At 46.1% G+C, this 24803-nt stretch overlaps 1 protein-coding gene across 2 annotated transcripts in view; it reads left to right on the top strand.

Annotated features, from left to right (window-relative positions):
- slc66a2 (solute carrier family 66 member 2) overlaps positions 1 to 24402 on the top strand; it is a 55957-nt gene extending 31555 nt beyond the window's left edge. For both annotated transcript variants that reach the window (XM_029442926.1, XM_029442927.1), the window contains one exon: positions 21808 to 24402. In XM_029442926.1, the coding sequence (XP_029298786.1) occupies positions 21808 to 22018 (211 nt within the window). In that variant the 3' untranslated portion in view covers positions 22019 to 24402. The remainder of the gene's footprint in view (positions 1 to 21807) is intronic.
- Positions 24403 to 24803: the final 401 nt, after the last annotated feature.

Genomic DNA, 24803 nt, shown 5'->3' with positions numbered 1-24803 from the left:
CCCTCCTGTATACACTTATAAACACAATGAAGTAATAACAACATTTACAAAGTAAGGGCAGTTGAGTTTAATATCTTTGTTCCAGAAAACTGTACTTTTTCTACACAATCGACACGATGACGAAGATGTTTGTGTGTAATCATCAAGGAAATTGCAACCTGTGCATCTGTATCAGTAAAACATTCAGCCGGTACAGTCCAAACCTGCACAGAACTTGTGTTTCCCACGGTAACTCTCTTTGTTGTACTCTGAAACGCTTCCAAGATACCTGTAGTGCTTTGCCGATGTCTTTAAATAGCCTGAAAATAAATCAGTCTGCGCTTTAACCTTCAATGTATCTTCATGTATTCAAAGCAGTACAAACAAAGCCAGTGTTGCTCTGCGGTGCATGTGCAGCGCTGCTTCTCCACAGCGTGCACGCTCTCTTCCTCCGGTTGTCTCGGAGAAGGTGACAAGTAAGCAGCCAGACATGTCCGCAGCCTGTTCCCCGGCCCTCCCCGCGTTGCCTCTTAATAAGGAACCGGCAGAGAAATTGATCAAACTCAAATCCTGCCTTTCTCATCATTACCTGCAGATACACATCATCACAAGTCAGACAGCAACCTCTGAGGAACAGGGGGAGGAGAGGGGGAGTGTGGAGGGAGGGTCTCTTTTCACAGAGCTAACAAGCTCCTTACTGAGAAAGAAGAGTGTGTGTGTGGACGGTAGGCAGGGGGGAGGAGGCAAATGCAAAAAGGTACAGAGGCGAAGGAGGTGGTTGGAAGATGAATGGAGAGGGTGATGAAAGATGTGCTGGACAGAGTGGGCTTGTGGAAACCAGATGAAACACAGAAGCAGCAGCTCAAAAGTAAGAAAGTAGTTTGAGGGAAATAGCAAGATTTGCACAAATTGGCACAAATTTCAAATGAAAAGGGCTAAGGTGAAGCTGCAGGGATGAATAATACAAGAGGAGCTTCGGCTGCACAGCTTTGCTCCTGCGAGGCTGAAAGACAGACAGGTGGGGTCACAGCTTTTAAGAGGCTTATAGAAACACAGACTCCTGTTTGCTGTATCGTAGCACCAGCACCGTGTTTTACCTGCTGCAGGAATCAAAGCTTGGTCGTGACACCTGGCGATACTTGACCTCGCAGTGGATTAGTGATGACCCTGTTAGGAGATTACAGCTGCGATTGGTCTTATTATTACATTAAACAGCATGAAGCCGGCTAGAGGGGTCTTTTTCATTCATATGTAAATGTGCTTAAAGGGTTCGTCAAAACAAACCATTATACCCATGTGTGACATTACAGAGCGTTAATGTACAGCAGCCTCCACTCTTCTGGGAAAACTTTCCATAACATGTTGGAACCTGGCTGCAAGGATTTGTTAAACATTTCTCAACCTCGAGGGGGAAGGTGGAGGTGGGTGAGCACGTAGCAGGTCTTTCTTTCCAGGAAACTTGAGCTTGCTTCCCATCGTCCTGCAATTAATATTTGTATATTTAATTTGTTCTTATCGTGTTTTAATTGCCTAACTATACCATAACTATGATTTCCCCATTTAAAAAATACAGTAGTTGCCGCACGCTGATCTTTTAGGAAGCAAGAACATGTGTGTGTCCGTCCAGTGATTCGGATCCTCTCCATAATGTCACCCAGTGAAAGTCTGGCCAGTAGTTCTTCTGTAATCCTTCTGACAAACAGACCAACAAACCAGTAAACTGAACTGATAACATGACCTCACGAGGTAACAATGTGTTTCCAGCTCAGAGAAAGGGAGTAATGGGAACCCTGGTTCTAGAAAGAGTTGTAGATTCTAGTACCTCTGCTAACCAACCATGCATTGGATTCGGTAAAAGCTCTAAATTGGATGCAGTAATTCAAAACCCAAACTATCGTGCATGCTTGGTTACCTCTGGGTACCACATCTTAAAGTTTGGGTAGCATTAAAGCTCAGTGGCAAAAAAAACCCTGCAAATGTATTCAAATAGTGCTGACCAAGCAAAACGGACACGCAGGAAAGGATTTGAAATGTCTCAGCATGTGTTATTGTGTGCGTGTGTGTGTGTGTGTGTGTGCTGGCTCAGTCCTTTCTCTGCCAGCATCGCCTGCAGTTATTTCTGCCTCGAGCATAAAATTATTTGTGTAAGAAAGAAAGGAAAGCGTTTGCTCTGCAGAAGGTGTGTTGAAGCTGTTTTATAAAGTGATGTGGAAACACACCCATAAAGCATTAATGGAGAGATGACGTTCCCTCAGTGCGGTTGTGTACCGTCTTTGTCTCTTTGCAGACGATGACCTGCATAGAAAGTTGTGTGTTTGGACCCCGGGGCTTCCTTCTTTTCCTACATTTCTTCCACCCTTGTTGGAGTTATTTTTCGATCTCATTAGTTGAGTTAAAAGTGCTTCTCAGTGCCAGAGAGAGGACACAGATTATGCTTAAAGGAACTCTCTGCCTTCTCAAACCTCATGGGTGCTTTTCTCCAGAAGTCTTTTATTTTAGTTTTACTGTAACTCCTATGAACTGCCGGCTCACCGGAAACCCTCTCATGAATGTTGGAGTTAGAAACGTGCCACAGGACGCCTGAGAAGATTCATTATTTCAATGTCCCATGATTGTTATTATATAAATGTTCTATTCCCTTCTTGACTGAACTGATATTGTATTTCTACATCCCCCTTTTAATGCTGGCTTTAACATATTGATAACCAAATAGAATTTAGAGCTAAACAATTTAAGTTTAAGTTTTAGATGGAATATAGATCCGGTGACGAGATGTTAAGGAGTGTGGTGTGTGTGTGTGTGTGTGTGTATGTATATGTATATGTATATATGTATATATATATGTATATATAGTATATATGTATATATATGTATCTAGATTATATGTATTAATAGTATATTGTATATTGTATCCATCTATCTGTATCTATGTCCTATCTCTATGTACTACTATATTCTCGTTACTATTATATGTATATGTATATATCTATATATCTCTGCTGTCCTCCTGTACTCTCTTCTCTCTTGGTGGGTCCTCTCCAGCTCTGTGTCCTCTCTCTCTCTCATGGTGGTCCTCTCTGTCTCCACACCCCCTCACCCTCCTCTCTCGCTGTGTCTCTGTTCCCCCCTCTCTTGTCTATCTCTCTCCTCTCCTCTCTCTCTCTCGCTCTCTCTTGTACCTGTCATCTCCTCCTCTGTTTTCCCTCTCCCTCTCTCTTCTGTCCTCTCTCTGTCTTCTCTCTGTGGTCCTCTCTCTCTCTGTGTCTCTCTCCTTCTCTCTCTCCTGTCTCTGTCACTTATCTGTTATCTCTCTCTGTGTTCTCTATCTCTCTCTGTCTGTGTCTCCTTCTGTCTCGTCGCTCTCTCTGTGTCTCTCTCTCTCCTCTGTCTCCTCTCTGTTGTCCTCTCTGTGTGTCTCTATCTCTTGGGTCTCTGTCTGTGTCTGCTCTGTCCCCTCCCTGTCCTCTCGCCTCTGTCTCTCTCTCTGTGTCTCTCTGTACTCTCTCCTCTCTAACTCTCTCCTCTCTCTCTCTCCCTTCTCCCCCCCTCTCTATCGCCCATCGCTACCCCTCCCTCTCCATCTCTCTCCCCCCTCCCTATTCTCTCATCTCTCCCCTCTACTCTCTCTCCCCCCCTCCTCTCTCCCCCCTCTCTACCTCTCTTCTCCTCTCTACACCCTCTCCTCTAACCTCCCATCTCCTACCCATCCACTTCTATATATACTATACCCATAATCTACTACCCCTTCTCAATCTTCCCTCTCCCTTATCTCTCTCATCTATCTCTCATATATATCATCTCTTATATATACATATCCTTATGCTATTCTCATCGCGTTTGTACCTGTCTGTCCTGTCTCTCTCTCTCTACCTCCCCTCTCCCCTCTCTTCTCTCTCTCTCTTGTCCCTCTCTCCCTTCCTCTATCTACTCTGTCTCCTCCTTCTGTCTGTATGTCTCTGTCTCTCTCTGTCTCTCTCATGGCTCCTCTGTGCTATCTCCCTCTGTCTCTATCGTCGCTGTCTCTGTCCTTGTCTCTGTTCTCTCGCCTCGATCTCTCTCTCCCCCTCTCTTCTCTCCCCCCCTCTCTCTCTTCTCTACTCTCTCTCTCTCATCTCTCTCGATCTCTCTCTGTCTCCTACTTCTCCTCTCCTCCTCTTCTCTCTCTCTTCCTCGCTAGTCTCTCTCTCCTCTCGCTCTCTCTCTATATCTATCCTCTCTCTCTCATCTGTCGTAATCTATCCTCTCTCTCTCCTGTCTTCTCAATCTCTCTCTGTCCATCTCTCTCTCTCTCCTGTGTCTCTCGTCTCTCTCTCTGTCTCGCTTCTCTCTCATTATTCCTCTCTCTCTCATCTGGTGTATCTCTCGTCTCTGTCTCTCTGTCTTCTCCTCTCTCTCTCTGTCTCTCTCTCTGCTCTTCCTCTTCTGTCCCCTGCCTGTATCTCCTCCTCTGTCTGTCTCTCTCTCCTCTCCATGTACAGTCGCTCTCTCTGGTCTGTCTCTTCTTTCTCTCTGTCTGTGTGTCTCTCCCTCTCTGTCCTGTTATGTTGTCGAGTCCTCTGTCTTTGTGTCTCTCTCCCTGTCTGTCCCTGTCTCCTCCTCTCTCTCTCTCTCTCATCTCCCTCCTTCTATCTCTCTTATTCCGCTCTCTCTGTCTCTCTCTTCTTCTCTCTCTCTGTCTGTCCTCTTCTTCTCCTCCTCTCGCTCTGTTTTCTCTCCTCTACTCCTATCACTACTCCTCTCTCTCTCTCTCTCCTCTCTCTTCTCTCTCTCCTCTCTCTCTCTCTCTCTCTCTCCCTCTCTCTCTCTCCTCTCTCTCTCTCTCTCTCTCTCTCTCTCCTCTCTGTGGTCTCCTGTCCTGTCTCTGTCCTCTCTGTCTCGCTCTGTTCTCTGTCTCTATCTCTCCTCTGTCTTTCTCTCGTCTCTAGTCTCTCTTCTCTCCTCTCTCTTCCTCTGCTGGGTGTGTCCTGGGGTGTCTCTCTCTCTCCTCTTATCCTGTCTCGCTCTTCTCTCTCTCTCTGTGTCTCTCTCTCCTGTTTCTGTCTCTCTGTCCTCTCTTCCCTGTCCTCTCTCCTCTCTCCTCTCTGTGTCTCTCTCTCGTCTCTGTTGGTCTCTCTTGTTGTCTGTCTCCTCCCGTCTGTCTCTCTCTCTGATACTGTATCCCTCCTCTGTATTCTCTCTCTCTCTGTCTGTCTCTGTCTTCTCTCTGTTGTGTGTCTCTCTGTCTGTCTCCTCTCTCTGTTGTCTGTCTCTCTGTTCCTCTATCTCCTCTCTCTCTCTTCCTCCGCTCCTCTCTCTGTCGTGTCCTCCCTCTGTCTCTCTCTCTCTCTCTCTCTCTCTCTCTCTCTCTCTCTCTCCTCTCTCTCTCTCTCTCTCTCTCTCTCTCTCTCTCTCTCTCTCTCTCTCTCTTCTTCTCCTGCTCTCTCTCTCTCTGCTCTCTCTCTCTGTCTCTCTCTCCTCTCTCTTGTCGCTCTCTCTCTCTCTCTCTCTCTGTCTCTCCTCTCTGCTCTCTGTCTCTCTCTCTTCTCTCCTCTCTGTCTCTCTACTCTCTGTCTCTCTTCTCTAGCTCTTTCTGTCTCTCGCTCTTCTCTACTCTCTCTCCTCTCTCTCTGTCTGTCTCTCCATTCTCTCGCTGTCTGGCTCTCTGCTCTGGTATCTTCTCCTACTGCTCGTCCTCTCTGCTCTCTCTGTCTCGCGGTCTGTCTCCTCCCTCCTGTCTCTCTCTCTCTCCTTTCTCTCTGTCTCTCTCTCTCATGTCTCTCTCTGTCTCTCTGTTTCTCTCTCTTCCTCTCCTCTATCTGTCTCTCTCTCTCCTCATCTCTGTCTCTCCGTGTTCTCTCTCTATGTCTCTATCTGTCCTCTCCTCTCTCTGTCTCTGTCCTCTCTCTCTTCTCCTCTGTCTCCCTCTCTCCTCTCCTAACTTCTGTTCCCCTCTCTCTTCTCTCTCTGTTTGTCCCCTCTCTCTATCTCTGTCTGTACTTCTCTCTCTACGCTCTGTCTGGTCTCTCTCTATCTCTGTCCGATGTCTCCTCTGTCTGTCCTCTCGCTTTGTCTGTCCCTCTGGTCCCTCTCCTCTTTTCTATCTCTCTGTCTATTTCTGTGTCCTCTCTTCTGTCTTCGTGTCTCTCTAGCTCCTCGGTTCTGTCTCTCCTTCCTTCGTCCTCTCTGTCTCCTCTATGTCCTGTTATCTCCTCTGTGTCTGTCTCTCTTCTCTCTCTGTGTCTCTCTCATCTTCTTCTGTGTCCTCTCAGCTACTGTCTTCCTGTCCCTCTCTCTGTCTGTCTGTCCTGTCTGTCTCCCTCTCCTGTCTGTCTGTCTCTGATCTCTCTCCTGTCTCTCTCTGTCTCTCTCTGTACCTCTCGGTCCTCTCCTTCCTCTCTTGGTCTCTCTCTCTGTCCTCTTCTGTCGCTCTCTGTCGCTCTCTGCTCACGCTCTCGTTCTCTCTCTGTCTCTCTCATTGTCTTCTCTTGTCTCTCTCTATCTGTGTCTCTTCCTTGGTCTCTCTCTTCTTTCTGTTCGCTGTCTTGTCCTCGCTGTCTTTTGTCCCTGCCTGTCTCTGCGTTCCTCTGTCGCTTTCTGTCTCTCTCTCTCTATCTATGTCTCTGTCGGTCCTCTGTCCCTTTCTCCGTCCTAGTCTCTCCTCTGTCCTCTCTGTCCTCTCTGTCTCTCTTGTCCTGTCCTCTGTCTCTCTCATGTCTAACTCTCTGTCCCTCCTCTCTGTCTTCTCATGTCTCCTCTCTGTCTCTCTCTGTCCTCTAGCTCTGTCTCCTCTTATCCTGTCTCTCTCTGTACTCTCCCTTCTACTGTCTCTCTCTCTGTCTCTGTCTCTCTCCTCTCCTGTGTCTCTATCTCTCTGTCTCTCTCTCTCTGTCTGTCCTCTACTAGTCTGTCTCCTCTTCTTGTCTTCTGTATCTATGTCATGTCTGCTCTGTCCTCTTTGTCTGTCCTGTCTGTCTCTCTCTGTCTCCTCTGTCTCTGTCGGTCTCTGCATCTAGTCTCTCTCTCGGTCTCTGTCTGTCTCTCCTAGTCTAGTCTCTCTGTCGTCTCTCTGCTCTCTCTGTTGTGCCTCTGCTCCCTCATCCTCTCTCTCTGTCTCTCTGTCCTCTGTCTGTCTTCTCTCTCTCTGTCGCTATGTCTCTGTCGCTGTCCCTGTCTGTCGTCTCTCTGTCTGTCTCTCTGTCTACTGTCTCTCTTGTCTGTCTGTCTCTAGTCTCTCCGATCTGTCCTCATCTGTCTGGCTCGTCTGTCTGTCTTCTGTCCTGTCTCTCCTCTGTCTGTCTCTGTCTCTGTCCTGTCTCTCTGTCTGTCTCTCTGTCTCTCTCAGTCTCTGTCTGTCTCTGTCTGTCTGTCTCGTAGCTCTCTGTCTGTCCTCTCTCGTCTGTCTGTTCTCGTCTGTCCTCTCTGGGCTCGTCTCTCTGTCTCTTCTCTGTCATACGTCTCTCTGTCTCTCGCCTGTCATGTCTCCTCTGTCCTATCTCTCTTGTCTGTCTCTCATGTCTGTCTTGTCTCTCTCTGTCTCTCTGTCCTGTCCTCCTCGTCCTGTCTCTCTTCGCTGTCTCTCTCTCTCTCTTGTCTGTATCCCTGTCTCTGTCTGTCGCTGTTCTGTCTCTCTCTCGCTGTCTGTGTCTTCTCTGTTCTCTCTACTCTCTCTCTCTATCGCTCTGTCTGCTCTCTCTCTCCTCTCTCTCTCCTCTCCTCTCTGTCCTCTACTCTCCTGTACATCTCTCTATCTCTGTCTATGTCTCTCTCTCTCTCGCTTGTCTCTCTATCTACTCTCTCTGTCCTCGGTCTTCTCGTTGTCTCTCTCTCTGTCTCTGTCTCGTCTCTCTCTATCTGATCGGTCTCCCTCTCTTCTCTCTCCTCTCTCTCTCGTCTTGTCCCCTCTCTCTCGTCTCATGTCTCCTCCCTCTGTCTCTGTCCTCTGTCTCTCTCTGCTGTCCCTCTTTCCTCTCTCTCTCTCTCTCTTCTTCCTCTCTCTCTCTTGTTCTCTGTCCTGTCTCTCTCTCTTGTCCTCACTCCTCTGTGTCTCTATCGTCTCGTCTGATCTAGGTTGTCGCATCTATCCTTGTCCTGTCTCTCTGGTACGGTGCGTGGGGTCTCTCTCTCCTCTCTCTCGGTCTCTGTGTCTCTCTCTGTTTCTCTCTCGTCCTCTCTCTCTCTCTCTCCTCTCTCTCTCGCTCCTCTCTACTCGCTCTCTCTCCTCTCCTCTACCCCCTCTCGCTCTCTCTCTCTCCTCTCTCGCTCTCTGCTTCTCCCTCTCCTCCTCTCTCTCTCTCTCTCTCCCTCTCTCTCTTCTCTCTCTCTCTCCCTTCTCTCTCTCTCTCCTCTCTCCCCTATCTGTCCCCTCTCTCTCTGTCTACCTCTCTGTCCTCTCTCTCGACTCTCTGTCCTCTCTCTCTAATCTATCTCTCTCCTCTATCATCTCATCTCTCTGGCCTGTCATGTAGGGCTATCTCTCTCTGTCTCTCTCTCATGTCTCTTCTCCTCTTCTCCTCCTCACTCTCTCTCTCTCTCCTCTCCCTGTTCTCTGTCTCCCTCGTATCTCTCTGCTGTGCTCTCTCTCCTCTCTCTCTCTCTCTCGCCCTGTCTCTGGCTTATCCTATGCTCTGTGTGGGGTGTCTCCTCTCTGTGTGTCTCGCGCTCGCTCTCTCATCCTCTCCTGTCGTGTGTGTCTATTCCCCTCTCTCTCTTTTCTCCTCTCGCTGTGTCTCTCCTCTCTCTCTGTAGTCCCACATCCTCTCTCTCTGGTGCTCTCTGTGTCTCTCCTGTGTGTGGTCTCCTCCTCTCTGTGGTACTCCTCCTCTCCTCTGTGTCTCTCTCTCTCTGGGTTGGTCCTCCTCCCTAATCTCTGTGTCTCTCTGTGTCCTCTCCTCTCTCTGTGTATCTCTTGTTCCTCTCTCTCTCTCTGGTCTATCTCCTCCTTTGTCTCTCTTCTCTCTCTGTGTACCTCTCTCCTCTCTCTCTGTCTCTCTTTGTTCTCTCTCTCGGTTGTGTGTCCTCTCTCTCTCTGTGGTGTCTATCTCTCTCTTGCTGTTGTGTCTCTCTCTGGTCTGTCTCTCTGGTCGTGTGTCTCTCTCTAGCTCATTCCTTCTCCGCCTCTCTCTCTTCTCCTCTCGTCTTTGGTCTCCGTTCCTCTGTCGTCTCTCTCTATTCGTCTGTCCTCTCTGTGTGTGTGTGTCCTCTCTCTCCTCTATCTCTTCCTCTCATCTCTCCTCTCCTCTCTCTCTTCGCTCTCGCTCTCTCTCTTCTCTCTCTTTCCTCGCCTCTCCCTCTCTCTCCCTCTCTCTCTGTGTGTGTTCTTCTCGATCCGTTGTGTGTTCTCCCTCTCTCTCTCTGTCGTGTCCTCTCTCCTCTCTGTGTGTGTCTCTCTCCTCTCTCCTGTGTGCCTCCTCTCTCTCTCTCCTGTCTCTCTCTCTCTGCTCTATTGGTGGTCTCTCTCTCTCCCGGTCGGGGTCCTCTCTCTGTCCTCCCTGTAGTGTGGCTGGTCTCGATGTCTGTGTGTGTCTCTGTCTCTTACCTCTCTGTCTCTTGTCTCTGCTCTACTGTCTCTGTCACTCTTCTGCTTGTCCTCTCTGTCCTCCTGTCTCGCTCTCTCTCATCTCGCTATCTTCTATTCTCTCTCTCCTCTCTGTCTGTCTCCATCTCATCTGTCCTCTGGTCTTCTCTCTCTATGCCTTCTGTCCTGTCTGTCTCTCCTCTGTCTCCTGTCTAGTCTGTCTCTTGGTCTCCCTCTCTCTCTTCTGTCTGTGTCTCGCTCTTGTCTTGTAATGTCTGTCTCTATGTCCTTGTCTCCTCTCTATCTGTCGTCCCTCTCTATCTGTCTGTCTCTGGTTCTGGTCCTGTCCTCTCTCTTTTCATCTGTGTCCTCTGTCCTGATCTGTCCGGTCTCTGTGTTCTCGTCCCTGTTCTGTCGGTCGTCTGTCTCTCTCTGTCTGTCTCGGTTGTCTGTCTGTCTCGTGTTCTTCCTATCTGTACTCTCATCTTTCTTCTCTCTGTCTGTCGTCCTCTGTCCCTCTCCCCTCTGTCTGTCCTCTACTGTCCCTGTCTCTCTGTCCTCTGTCTATCTCTCCTGTATGTCTCATGTCTCTCTCTCTGTCTGTACTCCTCTCTGTCTCTCTCTCTCTCTGTCTTCTCTGTTCGCTGGGGTCTCTTCTCTCTATGTCTGTGTTGTCTCTGTCTCTCCTCTCTCCCTCTCTGTCTCTCTCTCCTCTCTCATCTCCTTTCTCTCTCTCCTCTCTCTCATCTGTCTCGGTCTCTCTTCTCTCTCTCTCCTCTCTCTCTCTCTCGTCCTCTGCTCTTCTCACTCTCTCTCTCTCTCTCTCTCTCTTCTCCTCTTACATTCTCTATCTCCTCTCTCTCTCGCTGCTCTCTGCTGTCTTCTCTCTCTCCTCCTATCCTCCTCTCTCTCTCTCTCTTCTCTCTCTCTCTTCTCTCTCTCTCCTCTCTCTCTGTCTCTCTCTCTCTGTCTACTCTCTCTCTCTCTTCTCTGTCTCTGTGTCTCTCTCTCTCTCTGTCTCTCTCTCTCTCTCTCTCTCTGTCTCTCTCTCTCTGTCTCTCTCTCTCTGTCTCTCTCTGTCTCTCTCTCTCTGTCTCTCGCTCTCTGTCTCTGTCTCGTCTCTCTCTCTCTGTCCTCTGCTCTCTTCTCTCCTGATCTGTCTCTCTCTCTGTCTCTCTCTCTGTCTCTGTCTCTATCTCTGCTCTCTCTCTCTCTCTGTCACTGTCTACTTCTCGTGTCTCTGTATATGCTCCCTCTCTCATGTATCGGCTCTGTCTCTCTCTGTCTCTGCTACTCTCTCTGTCTCGTCTCTCTCTCTGTCTATCTGCTTTCGTCTCTGTCTGGGTCTCTGTCTCATGCTCGTCTCTCTCTCTCTGTCCTCTGTCTCTCTCTCTCTGTCTGTCTCTCTTCTCTCTGTCTCTATATGTCTCTCTCTCTGTCTCGTCTCTCTCTCCTCTGTCTCTCTGTTTCTCTCTGTCCTCTGTCTCTCTATGTCTATCTCTCTATCTCTCTTCTCTATATCTGTTGTCTGTCTCTGTCTCTCTCTCTGTCTCTCTCATCTCTTTGTATCTCTGTCATCTGTCTCCTCTCTATTCTATCTCTGTCTATGTCTCTGTCTATCTTCTCTCTCTCTCTCTCTGTTCCCTCTCTCTCTCGTCTCTCTCCTCTCTGTCTCCTCTCTCTGTCTCTCTCCTGTCTCTGTCTCTCTCTCTCTCCTTTAATCTCTCCTCTCTCTCTTCCTCTCCTCTGTTTGTTTGGTAATTCTCTCCTCCTTCTATTCTCTCCCCTCTTTTCCTCTGTTGTGTTGGGGGTACCCACTGTTACCTCTCTCCTCTCCTCCTCTTCTCTCTCTCTTTTCTCTCTCTCTCTATGTGTGTCCGCTCTCTCTCTCCCCTCTCTCTCTCTCCTCTCTCTCCTCCCCTCTCTCTCCTCTCTCTATGTCTCTTTGTCCTCCTCATCTCTACTCCTCCTCTCTCTCCATCTCTCTGCATCTGTGTCTTCTCTGTCTCTATCGCTCCTCCTCTCTCCTCTGTCATCTCTCCTCTCTGCTCCTCCTCCATCTCTCTCTCTCCTCTCATCCTATCTCTCTCTCCTCCGCTCTCTATATCTCTCCTATGTGTCTCTCTCTCTCTCTCTGTGTGTATCTCCCCTTGCTGTGTATCTCTTGTTGTCTCCTCTCCCTCATCTCTGTGTGTACTCTCTCTCTCTCTCTCTCCTGGTGGGTTGGTCTCTCTCCTCTCTCTCTCTCTCCTATATGTTGTCTTATATGTGGGTCTATATCGATTATGTATCTCAGATAGCTAGATATATAGATCATATCTATCTATATCCAGGTGGGGGGGATAGAGAGATGATCCGCCGTGTGTGACCATATAGATCTATCTATCTCCTTCAATAGCTCTCTCTTATCTCCTCTTCTCTCCTCTGTGTGGTCTCTGCTAATCTCTGTATGTCCTCGCTCTGTGCTCGTCGCTCAGCTGTGTACCGCACGCATATGTGTGCAAAATCTCTCTAATCGATATGTGGTCATCTCTCTCTTGTCTCCGTGTAAGCCGCCTCTGTGTCTCTCTCTTCTCATCTGGTGTCGCTCTGTGTCATCCTCTCTCTCTGCTGGTGTCTCTCTGTGTCTCTATCCTCTCTCTCTCTCTCTATCCTTCTCTGTTCTCTCCTCTCTATCGCCTCTGTATTCTGTGTCCTCTCTCTCGTGTATGTGTGTCTCTATATTCTGTGTGTCCTCTCATCCTCCTCTCTCTGTGTGGCCCTCTCCTCTCTCTCTTGTGTCCCCTCTCTCTGTCTGCTCTCTCTCTGTCCCGTGTGTCTCTCGTCTCCCTCTCTCCTCTACCTCTCTCTCTCTCCTCTCTCTCTCTGTGTCTCTCTTGGTCCGGTGTCTCATGTCTATATATCGCTCTCTCTGTATGGTCCTCTTGCTGTGGTGTGTGTGTGGGTCTCTCTCCTCTCCTCTCTCTTTCTCTCTCTCTCGCTCTCTCTCTCTCTCCTCTCCTCTCGCTCTCTCTCCTGTGTGCTGTATATCCTCTCCTCTCTTCTATCTCTCTCTCTCTCTGTGTGTGTCCTCATCTCTATTTTAGAGGGTGTATATATCGGGTGGCTATCTATCTCTCTATATCTCCCCATCTCTACTCCTATATAATTCAATCGCTTATCTCCCTCGTACTACACATATCTCTTATCTCTACACTATATAATATACACCTATATCATACTCCACAATATCCACATATATATCTATATGTGTATATATATGTGTACTATCTCTAGTTTAATAGATCTTATATATATCTATCTCTCTATCTCTATATAGAATGTATTATATATATATATGGTGTACGATCTATATATCCTGTATGATGTGTCAATATATATGTATACATGTCATGTGTGTGTGTATATGTTAATATCTGTATGTATGGAATGGTATGTATGAATGTATGTATGTACTATAATATTATTTCATGTGTGGTAAATATATATATATATATATATATATATATACTCTATATAATTTTTATCTGTATAATATCTATCAATATATATCTCTATATTATATATTCTATATATGTATCTATGTACATAACTATATATATCATGTTGTCTGTATATATTATATATAGCATATAAATTGTATATATATATAATAATATCTATATGTATGTCTATATATATATATGTATGTGTAATTATATCTATATATATATATATATATATGTATATAAGATATGTATATAAATATATATATATAATATATTTAATGTATATTATATCTATAGTAAGATATATCTATTATATGTCTATTATTTCTATAAATGCATGTACTATCTATGTTATGTGTAATATATCTTATAATATATAGAATATATCTATATATATATAATATATATATTATATATGTAGTGTGTATATGTAATTGAGATGTACTAGATCAATATTATTGGCTATATATATATATATATCTCTATATATATATACTAGATATCTATACTATTATATAATCTATATCTATTAGAATAGCTTAGTATAATTATATATATTATATCTATAATCTATATATATATAATATGATGGTGTGTATGTGTGTATGTATTTATTAGGTATAATATATATGGTAGATATATCTATTGTTATATGTATATTCTATATGTATGTTCTGTTATCTATAATAGATGTATATATAATATATATATCATATTCTTATATGTATATATGTATAATATATATATATGTAATATATATATATATGTGTAATAATATATAATATGTCTATAATAAATATGTGTATAGATATATACATACATATATATAGATACCTCATAGATATAAATTAAAAAAAAAAGTATGTACGATATATGGTATCTAGTTGTATATATATGTATGTATGTATTATACTTATATATATGTACTGTAATGTATGGATATATAGATCTATGTATGTAAGGTAAGTATATAATCTATAATATAGATATATAGATTGTATGTAGATATATACTATATCTATATTGATAAATATATATATTATTTATGTTCTATCTAATATATATATATATATGTATGTATATCTATACTATACTATCTTTATGTAGATATAATATATATATCTATATTGTAGGTATGTATATATATATGTATATATATATATTTGGTCTGTATTATATGGTTATAAGAATATATATATGTTATGTTATGTTTATATGTAATATGTAATATATATGTATATGTATATCTATGTTGATGTTCTGTGTATAATGTAAATATACTGTAATATGTCTATGTTTATGTATGTATATAAATATACTTATCTGTATGTAATATATATATATATTTATATCTTATCTATATAATATGTGTAATATATCTAGTATGTGTATTTATATGTAGGTATGTTAGCTATATATGTATTAATATATGTCATGTAGTAATATATATCTATATTGTATGTACATGTATATATATATATAATGTCTATATATATAATATGTCTATTTTGGTCAATATAATCTGTATGTGTCTATATCTATGTCTAGTATATATATATATATGTTTGTATAATATATGTTTATGTATATTGTGTATAATGTATATAGATATGTAGATATAATAGGATATGTATTATAGTAATGTTCAATCATGTCACTGTAATCTTATATCTATATATGTATATATGTGTAATCTATTAATATATATATCTCATATATTTCTATATATTATATATATATATATATTGTAATACTATATGTAGATTATTATTGTATGTAGATGTTATAGTAAATATGTTAATATATTCTCGGATCTCTGTCCTGTCTCGGTCTCTATTCCTGTCTTGTCTCTGTCTCTCTCTCTGTCTCTGTGTCTCTGTCTGTCATTCCTGCTCTGTCTCTGTCGCTGTAGTCTCTCTGTTCTATATGGTCCTCTCTGCTGTCTCTCTGTCCTCTAGTCTTTTGTTCTGTCTGTCTGTCTCGCTGTCTAATCTGTCGTCTGTCTCTATTTATCTTAGGTCTATCTGCTCTTCTCACCTCTCTCATGTCTCCTCTCGCCTCTCTCTTCCTCTGTGTCTCTCTTCCTCCCATTTTCTGTGTCCTCTCTCTCTGTCTCTGTCCTCCTCTCTCCTCCTGTGCTCTCTCTCTTCTCTGTCTCTTCCTCTGGTCGCCTGTTATCTCCTCTCTGTTCTGCTCTTCTGTGTCCTCTGTCTAGTCCTATCTCCTTTTGTCTCTCTTGTCCGGTCTCTCTCCGCTGTGCTCTCTCTCTGTCATCTATTGTCTTCTGTCTCTCCTTGATCCTCTCTCCTCTGTGTCCTCTACTCTCTCTCTGTGTCCTCTCTCTCTAATTGTGGTAGTCTCTCTCATCTCTCTGTGTCTCTCTCCCCCTGTGTCTCTCTGTGTCTCTCCTCTCTCCTCTGCTGGTCCTCTATTCTCTCCTGTGTCTCTCTGTGTCCTCTCTCTTCTGTGTCCTCTCTGTGTACCTCTCTCTCTCTCTCCTCCCCCCCCCCCCCCCCCTCTCCTCTACTCTGTGTCTTCCTCCTCTCTCTCGTCCCTCTCTAGATCGTCTCTCCTCTGTCTTTGTGTCTCTCTCTATCTGTGTGTCTCTCTCTCTCTCTGTGGTGTCGCTCTCTGTCTGTCCTCTCTGTCGGTGTGTCTTCTCTCCCTTCTTCTCCTATCATTCTCTCGCTCCTCTGTGTCGCTCGTGGTCCCTGTGTCCTCTGTCCGTCTCTTCCTCCTCTCTCGTCTGTCTCTCTGTGTTGTGTGTGTGTCGCTCTGTCTCCTATCTCTCTCTCCTCTCTCGCTTCCCTTCCTCCTTCCTATCTCTCCTCTCTCTCTACTCTCTCTCTCCTCTTCCTCACTCTTCTCTTCCCCCCCACTACCCTCTCTCTCCTCTCTCTCTCTCTCCTCTCTCTTGTGTGTGTCTCTCTTCTCTCTCTCTGCTCTCTCTCTGTGGTCGCTCTCTCGCTCTCTCCTCTATCTCCCCTCTCTCTTCTCTCTCTCGCTCTATCTCTGCCCCTCTCTCTCTCTATCTCTCCTCGCCCATCTCCTCTCGCCACCTCTCTCCCCCTCTCTCTCTCTTCTCTGTGTCTCTCCTCTGTGTCTCTCTCTGTGTCTCTCTTCTTCTATCTCTCTTCTTACCATTCTCTCTCTCTGTCCTCTCCTCTCTCTCCTCTCTTTCTCTCTCTGCTCTCTCCATCTCTCCTCCTACTCTCTATATATACTATGTCTTCTCTTCTCTCTCTGTGGTCTCTCTCTCATCTCTCCCTGTAGATCTCTCTATTCATCTGTGTCCTCTCATCTCATCCCTGCCTGTGTATCTCTCTGTCTCCCTGCTCGTGTGTGTGTCCTGTCAAATACTATGTTCTGTTTGTCTGTCACTGTCTGTTGTCTGTCGGTCTGTCGGTCCTCTCCTCTGTCATGTATGTGTATCTTCTCCTCTCTCTCCATCCTCTCCTCCTCTCTCTCCCTCTCTTTCTCTGTCTCTCTTATACTCTCTTCATCCTTATCTCTCTCTCTCTCCTCTCTCTCTCTTCTCTCTGTCTCTCTCTCTCTCTCTCTCTCGGTCTCTCTGTCACTCTCTCTCTCTATGTCTGTTCCCATGTCTCTATCTCTCTCCCCCTTCCCTGTGCGCTCTCTCTCCTCCCTCTCTCCTCTGTCTGTCTCTCTCTCTCTCTCTTGTCTGTGGTCCTCTCTCTTCTCTCTCTCTACACCGCGTTCCTATCTGTCCTCTCCTCTCTGTCTCCGCTCTCTATCTCTCTACTCTATCCTCCTCATTTCTCTGTGGTCTATCCTCTTCCTCTCTCCCTATCTCTCTCTCTACTCTTTCTCTCCTGTCTGTCTCTCTCTCTCTCTCTGTCTGTGTCTCACTCTCTCTCCTCTCTCTCTCTCTCTCTGTCTCGCTCTCTGTCTCTCTCTCCTCCGTCTCGCCTCTATTTCCTCTGTGTCCTCTCCTCTCTCTCTCATCTCTCTCGCGCTCCTCTCTCTCTCTATCCCTCTCTCTCTGTCCTGTCTTCACATATCTCCGGTCTCTCTACATTCTAGCTATCTCTCGCTCTTATCCTGCTATCTCTCTCTCTCTCTCTCTCTCTTCTGTGTGTCTCTGTCTTGTGTACTCTCCTCTTACTGCTCATCCTTATCTCCCTTCTCTCGCCTCTCTCACGTCCCTCCCATCTCTCTCCTCTCTCTCTCTGCTCTCTCTCTCTCTCCTCTCTGTTCTCTCTCTCTGGTCTCCTCTCTCTCTGTCATCTCATCTGTCTGTCCTGTCTCTCTGTCTGTCTCTCTGTCTGTCCTCTCTCTGTCTGTCTGTCTAACTGTCGCTGTCTCTCTCTCTCTGTCTGCCTGTCTCGCTCTCTCTCGGGCTCTCTCTCTCATCGCTCTCTCTTTTTCCTGTCTCTCTGTTCTCTCGCTCGTGTCCGCATCTCTCTATGGTGTCTCTATCATAGAAATAGAGATGTACTCTCTCTGTGTCTATCTATCCTCCATTATATCTCTCCCTCCCGCTCTCTCTCTGTATGTATCTCTCTATCTATCTGTATGTATCTCTCTGTATGTCTGTAATGTCTCTCTATATTCCCCTGTATGTCTGTCGCTCTCTCTCCTATGTCTGTCTTCTGTCTCGTATATCGCTCTCTATCTCCGCAGTTCCTTATCTCTCACCTTCTCTCTCTCTCTCCTCTCTCCTCTATGTCTGTCTCTCCTCCTCTCTCTCTCTCTCTCGTCTGTCATGTCCTCTATCTGTCCCTCCATCCGCTATGTCTGGCATCTGATCTCTCTCTCTCTGTCTCTGTCTGGCATGTATCTGTCTGTTCGTATTCTAATCTGTCGATGTCTCTCTCTATATCTCTTGTCATCTGTTCTCCTGTATCTATCTGTCCTAATGTCTCCACTCATCTGTTCTTGTCTCGTGGCTCTGTCCCTACTATCTTGTCTCTGTCTCTGTCTGTCTGTTCTCTCTCTCTCTCTCTGTCTGTAACTCTCTCTCGCGGTCTCTCTTCTTCTCTTCTCTGTGGCTCTCGCTCGGCTGTGTGTCCTTCCCTCTCTGTCTCTGTCCTCTCCTCTCATCCTGCCTCCTCTCTCTCTCTGTCTGTTACCTGTCTTCTCTCTCTCTGTCTTCTCTCCCTCTCTCTCCTCTGTCGTCTGTCCTCTCTCTCTCTCTGTCCCTCTCTCTCTCCGATCTCTCTCTCTGTGTAATATATCTCTGTCTGTGTCTCTCTACTCTGTCTCTGTCCTCTCTCTCTCTCATGCTCCTCCTGTCTCCCTCTCATCTGTCCCTCTGTCGCTCTGGTGTCTCTGATCTCATCCTCTACTGTCTCTCTCTACTCTCTGTTATCGTATCTCTCTGTCCTCTGTCTCTCTCTCTCTCCTCTCCTGTCCTCTCTGTGTCCTCTCTCTCTCTCGCTCTCTCTTCTTTCCTATCTCTCTCTCTCTCTCTCTCTGTCTCTCTCTATTCTCTCTCATCTCTCTATCTGTCCTCTGTTCCTGTCCTCTGTCCTCTGTCTCTGTACTCTCTCTCCGGTCTCTGTCTCTATTCTCTGTCTCTCGCTCCCGGTTCTGTCTCTGCTCTCCTCGCCTCTGTCTCTGTGTCTATGCTGGTCTCTCGGTCCTCTGTATATCCTGTCCTCTGTCATGTCTCTCTGTCTCTCTGTCATCCTCTGTCTCGTCTGTCCCCTCTCTCTCTCTCTTGTCTGTTGTTCTACTCCTCTCCTCTTTCTCATCTCAGTCTCTCCCTCTCTCTCTTCCTCCTCTGTGTCCCCCTCTCTCTATGTCTGTGTCCTCTCTCTCGTCTCTTCCTATAGCCGTCTGGTCTCTCTCCTCTGTCTCTGTCCTCCTCTCTCTGTATCTGTTCCTCTCACTGTCTCCTGTTCTCTGCTTGTCTCTGTCTCTCGCTCTGTCTCTCTCATCTCTGTTCTCTGTGTCTCTCTGTTCCTCTCGCTGTCTCCTCCTTCTCTCTCTCTCTGTCTCTTGTGGTCTCTATGTCTCTCTCTTCTATCGCTCTTCCCTTGTGTCTCCTATCTCTCCTCTCTATTCTCCTTTTTTCTCTCTTCTCTCTCTCTCCTCTCTCTGTCTCCTTCTTTGCTCGCTCTCTCTCTGTATGTCTCATGTCTCTGTCTCTCCTCTCTTGTATGGTTTGTCCTCTTCTCTCTCTCTGTCCCTGTCCCTCCTGTCTACTAGTCTCTCTCTCGGTCCCTTCTCTGTACTCTCTCTAGGTATATGTTATCTGTCTCTGTCTGTCTCTCTGGTCGCTCTGTCTCTCTGTCTCCTGTTCTCTTCTCTTCTGTCTCTCTGCTCGCTCTGTCTCTGTCTCCTGTCTCTGTTCTGTCTCCTCTCTCCTGTCTCTCTGCTATTCACTCTCTGTCTCTCTGCGTATCTTCTCTCTGACACAATTCTCTCCCCCTATACTATATCTCATGTCCTGATCTTCTCCTCGAGCTCGGTCGGTATCAATTGGCTCTGAGCTATGGTATGTCGGATCTGTCTCTCTCTCTATCTATCTGTCTGATGTCTCTCTCCTCTGTCGTCCTCTACTCGTCTGTCTCTCTCTGGACTGTGTCCCCCTATCTCTGTTGTAGTCTCCTGTCTGTCTCTCTCTCGCTCTCTCTTCTCTATCTGGTTCTCTCTTCTCTCTGTCCCTCGTATATCTCTTGTCTGTCTGTCTGTCCGTCTGTCTCTCTGTCTGTCGTATGTCTGTCTGCTCCTCTCTGTCCTGTCTGCTCTCTTACTGTCTGTCTCTCTGTCCTGTCTGTCTGTCCTCTCTCTCTGTCTGGTCATGTCTCTCCTCTTCCCTGTCTCCTCTCCCTCTCTTCTGTTGTCTCGTCTTCGGTACTGTTGTCTATCTCTCTCTCTCCTGTTCTCTCTCGGTCTGTTCTCTCTCTCTGTATCCTGTCCTGTCCTCCTCTCTCTCTCGCTCTCTCTCTCTCTCTCTCTCTCTCCTCCCTCCCTCTCTCTCTCTCTTCTCTATCTCTCTCTCCTCTCTACTCTCTCTCTCTGTGTATCTACTGTCTGTATGTCATCTCTCTCTCGGTGTCTCCTTCTGTTTCTGTCTCTCTATTGTCTGTCTGTCCTGTCTCTCTCTCCTGTCCCTGTCTGTCCTGTCTCCTCTCTCTGTCTGTTGTCCCTGTCTCTCTCTCTGTCCTGTCTGTCTCTTCTCTACTCTTCTCCTGTCTGTCCTGTATCTCTCCTATGTTCCTGTATGTCTCTCTACTCGCTCTGTCTGTCCTCTCTCCTCATATCAGTCATGTCTCTCTCCCTCATCTGTCTGTCTCTCTCTAGTCTCTCTCTCTCTGTCTGTCCTCTCTCTCGCTCTGTCTTCTCCTCTCCTCTTTCTGTCCTGTCTGCTCCTCTCTCCCTGTCTGTCTCTCTCCTCTCTTCTGTCTCTCTCGCTCGGTCTTTCTCTCCTTCTCTGTCTGCTGTCCTCTCTCCCTCTCTGTCGTATGTCTCTCTCTCTCTCTCCTCCTCTCTATCCTGGTCTGTCTCTCTGTTCTGTCGCTCTCTCTCCTGTCCTAGTCTGTCTCTACTTCTGTCCTTCTCTACTCTCTGTCTGTCTCTATCCTCTGTCTGTCTCCCTCTCCTCCTGTCTTGGTCTCTCCTCGATGTATGTCCCTCCTCTCCTGTCTGTGTCTCTCTCTGCTGGTCTCTCTATGTCTGTTCACTCTCTCTGTCTGTAGGTTGTCCTCGCTCCGGTCTGTCTGTCTCCGTCCTCCTGTCTGTCTATCCTACTCTGTCTTCTCTCTCCTCCTCTTGTCTGTCTCCTCTCTCTGTCCTGTTCTTCTGTGTCTTCTCTCCCTGTCCTGCCTCTCTCTCCTGTATTGTTCTTCATCGTCCTGTGTCTCTCCTGTTGTGTCTCTCTGGTCTTTCCCTGTGTCCTTCTCTGATCTGTAGTCTCTCTCTGTCTGTATCTCTCTCTAGTCTGTATGTACCCCCCCCCCCCCCCCCCCCCCTCTTCGGTCCTCGTTGTCCCTCTCTCGTCCTTCTGTCTCCCCTCTTGCTCTGTCTGGTCTCTCTCTGTCTGTCTGTCTGTCCTGTCTTCTCTCTGTCTCTCCTGTCTGTCCTGTCCGCGCTGGTCCCTCTCTGTCGCCTGTTGTCTGTCCTTCCTCTTTCTCTCTCTCTCCTCTCGGTCGGTCTTTAATCTATGCTGTCTGTCTCTGTCACTGTCCCTGTTCATGTCTGTCCTCCTCTCTATGTGTCTGTCTCTACTGTCTCTGTGTGGCTGGTCTCTCTATCCTGTCTCTCTTCTGTGTCCTGTCTCTCTTCCTGTCTCGCAGTTCTCTGTCTCTATGTCGGTCTCTCTGTTCATTCTCCTCTGTCGGTTCTCTGTAACCTCTCTCTCTCTGTCGTCTCTCTGTCCTTCTATCTTCTGTCTCCTTCTCGCGTCTCTCTCCTCGTCTCTCTCTCTCTCGATGTGTCTCCTCTCTCTTCTCTCTCTCCTCCTCTCTCTCAGATCTTGTCGCGTATCCTCTCCTCTCTCTCTCTCTCTCTCGCTCTGTGTCTACCCTCGCATCCCCCCTGTGTGTGTGGGGTGTGGTGTGGGTGTGTCCACTTCCATTCATATTATTTCCTTTCGGTAAAGGGGGGTGAGGGGAATAATGGGGGAGGGGGGGTGGTAGGGGATGGTTAAATGGGGGGGATTAAATGGAGAAGTGCGAAAAGGGGACAACCGTTGCAAAAGGGGGCCACAAAAAGCAAAAGAAAAGACAACGGGGGAAAGGGGGGGGAGGGGGAGAAAAACAGGGGATGAGAAGAAGGGCGGAGGGGGGAAGAGGGGGGGGGAGGAAAAGGGGCAAGGCGATGGCAACAAAAAGTGCAGTGCACCGCTCTTTATTCATCGTCTCTTCTCTTCTCTGTCAGTATCAAGATGGTGCTGATGTGGACCAGCGGCGACACCTTTAAAACGGGCTACTTCGTGCTCACCCAGGCTCCTGTGCAGTTCTGGACGTGTGGCCTGCTGCAGGTCCTGGTGGACTTCACCATCCTGTTCCAGGTTTACTACTACAGCCGCTACCCACAGAAACCAGTGTCCCACACCGTCTGCCACACCACCAGTGCCAAAGCCCTCTGAGAGCCTCTGTGAGCTCTCTGAGGACACTCGGTGAGGAAGCACTTCGAGAGGCGCTGCGGACATGTATAAACATACAAGAGTACCAAAGCACCTTGAGATGATGCAGGCTGCTCCCTCTCACCCCCGAGTAAACATAAAGACACTTACGCAACCATAACAGGCTGGAACATGCACAGACACTTGGTCGTGGTGGTGTTTTCAGCGAATCCTGAAGGACACTTGTTACAGAGGTTTTATTTATTCTTCTCGATGCGACAGTACGCTTGTCTTGGAATGCAGATGTCTCAAAGAATATATCTTTGAATCAACCTGTGCATGTGGAGAATATTATGCACACACATGAATATATACGGTAAATGAATATATGCACTGATGTGTGCTCAAGGAAACCCGGACCAGCTTCTGACGTCCACACGATTGTTGCATGGACCCTCTGCCTTAAAACGCACATTCAAACATGGCTTGCTGCTTTACCAGCAATATAAATGTATGAATCAATCAACAAACACAATCCGAATATACAACGTTACTGAATGTACAAGATGACATTTGTTATTTGCCACCACTTGTTGGACAGATGGTGGCCCTGTGCTGCGAGACACAGAGGAGTGGAAGTGTAAGAAACAATCAGACTTTACCAAAAGAAGAAGAATCCCAAAGCTTGAAGACACAATTCATCGGCTTTTAGAAATCATAAACATTAGTGGCCTTGAGGTTTAAGAGCTTCTGTCTGAGGCCAGAGTTCCCAGAAGGTGTTCAGGCTGCACGGCTTTATCGAAAGGCCAATGCCAAGAGTTTTGTACTGAAGCTGTTGATGACGTTTTCTACATCATTTAGATCATTTTCATTCCATACATTACAATAAAAACCCAAAGCATACAAAGTCATTATCACAAGGACGTGCTCTGTGCAAGGCGAAGTGGCGTCTCGTCACGTCTGTACACTTAAAGGTTCAGGGGCACGAGGGGAAGAGAAGGTTAGGAGTTCTGAGCTGCGTCACACACTCTGCGTACACGCGTGGAGCTTAAACCGGTTTGCATTAAATTAGATTTTAGACATGGCAAATTAAAAAGTTAAGCAAGCTGTTCCCACGACGTCACGGTGTTAAATCCAACTTGTATCGCTGTCAGTCTGACGACAATAAGACTCTGAGGACTCCTGGGGACCCGTGTAGCCAGCTGGACCTTTCTGTGCAGAGGTTCGGCTTACACTTCAAGCCGGTTTGAACTTTCTTACACTTTACACTCGTGTGCGTTCATTGCTAGCTAGCTAAATGCTGTTTTTCCCCGCTCAGCTGCTGCAGTCTGAATAAAGTGATGTAGATGCTGCGTAACTCATATCTGTAGGAATAATATTGTAGACACCAAGTGGAGACAGGTTTGTGTTTGTACTAAGTGCAGTGGTTCTTATTGCCAACAGCAATTACAGCCAAATGATTATTATTTTAAGTTCCCTTTTTGTACACTGATGCTTCTGAATATGTCCAGCACAATCATCACTGTGTGTGTGTGTGTGTGTGTGTGTGTGTGTGTGTGTGTGTGTGTGTGTGTGTGTGTGTGTGTGTGTGTGTGTGTGTGTGTGTGTGTGTGTGTGTGTGTGTGTGTGTGTGTGTGTGTGTGGATGATATTGCAACTCCAATGTGATATCCTGCTCGCCGTGCGGAGCCGCTTTGGGCAGCTCGTCCTCATCACCTTTTTGTCACAAGAAATTAATTTCCTGTTCGGATGGAGAAGCAGCCGCACAACACGTCGAAGGTTTGTTGTTGTTGCTGTTTTGTAATCTTTCTCTGGGGAGGTGAGAAACGCCAAACCAGGAGGCGTCAGGACTGTCAGCAGTGAACTGTGCCAGAGCAGACCTGAGTCTGTCCTCTGCTCAGCCTCCAGACATGGAGGGACGTGACGGGAGCGTTCTATGAATATTTCTTTCCTTGCTCTTCAATATTTCCCCCAAAAAACGGTCACTTCTTGGTTTCTTAGTTGTGGATGTGCACTCTTTTGTTTAGACACCCGATTACTTTATCCTTTCTTTAAAAATATAAATCTACGCCTGTTTATTCAGACAGCTGTGACTGTTGACGAATCAAATGACTTCAGAGTTACTTTTTCTTCCTTTTTTTTTTTTTTTACTTTGTATCGATCAGTTCATTCATTTGATCATGTGAAAGTAGAATCTGCCATGTCGTGCTTTGTCTTATCTGTGAAACACACACATAGTTTGTCAATGTACCAAAAATATCCCCAGTATGTTTGTTTTTTTATCACATTTTTACTAAAGTTACATTTTGGTTTGTGTTCATGATTTCTTTTAAACTGCCAATTGTCCATCTCAAAAGTATCGTTCATGACTAAAATGGCGTTTCCACCCAATAAAGAGACATGGAGAGACTCGTGCGTCGTGTTTTGTTTGGACATGTTTGTGTCAGTTGTGCAGACATCCACCGCTGCCCCCGTCAGAGGTGCAGCTCTGGCAGACGTCAACGTCAAAAGAAGAATAAGTCGACCCACCGCGGTCCGTCTCCATGCATGTGCCATCTAAATAATAAGCACATATATTGTGATGTGCGGAGGCTTTCCCATCAAGTGTTCAGAGAGGAGACGGTACACGGCTGAAGTGTAAAGAGGTAAAAAGATGGATTTGAAAATGCAGATCCAGATTTTTAAAGTTCTCTTTTTATGTCACTGACTTTAACCAAGATGCTCTTTTATAGATTAACCTAAATATTATCTGTGCATTGGATTTACATTTGTGTTAATGGTTTTGAGAAGGCAAACAAAGAAGACTTCAA

This window comes from Cottoperca gobio, chromosome 11, assembly GCF_900634415.1.
Source record: "Cottoperca gobio chromosome 11, fCotGob3.1, whole genome shotgun sequence".
Lineage (NCBI taxonomy): Eukaryota > Metazoa > Chordata > Actinopteri > Perciformes > Bovichtidae > Cottoperca > Cottoperca gobio.
This window is presented reverse-complemented; position numbering and strand designations above follow the sequence as displayed.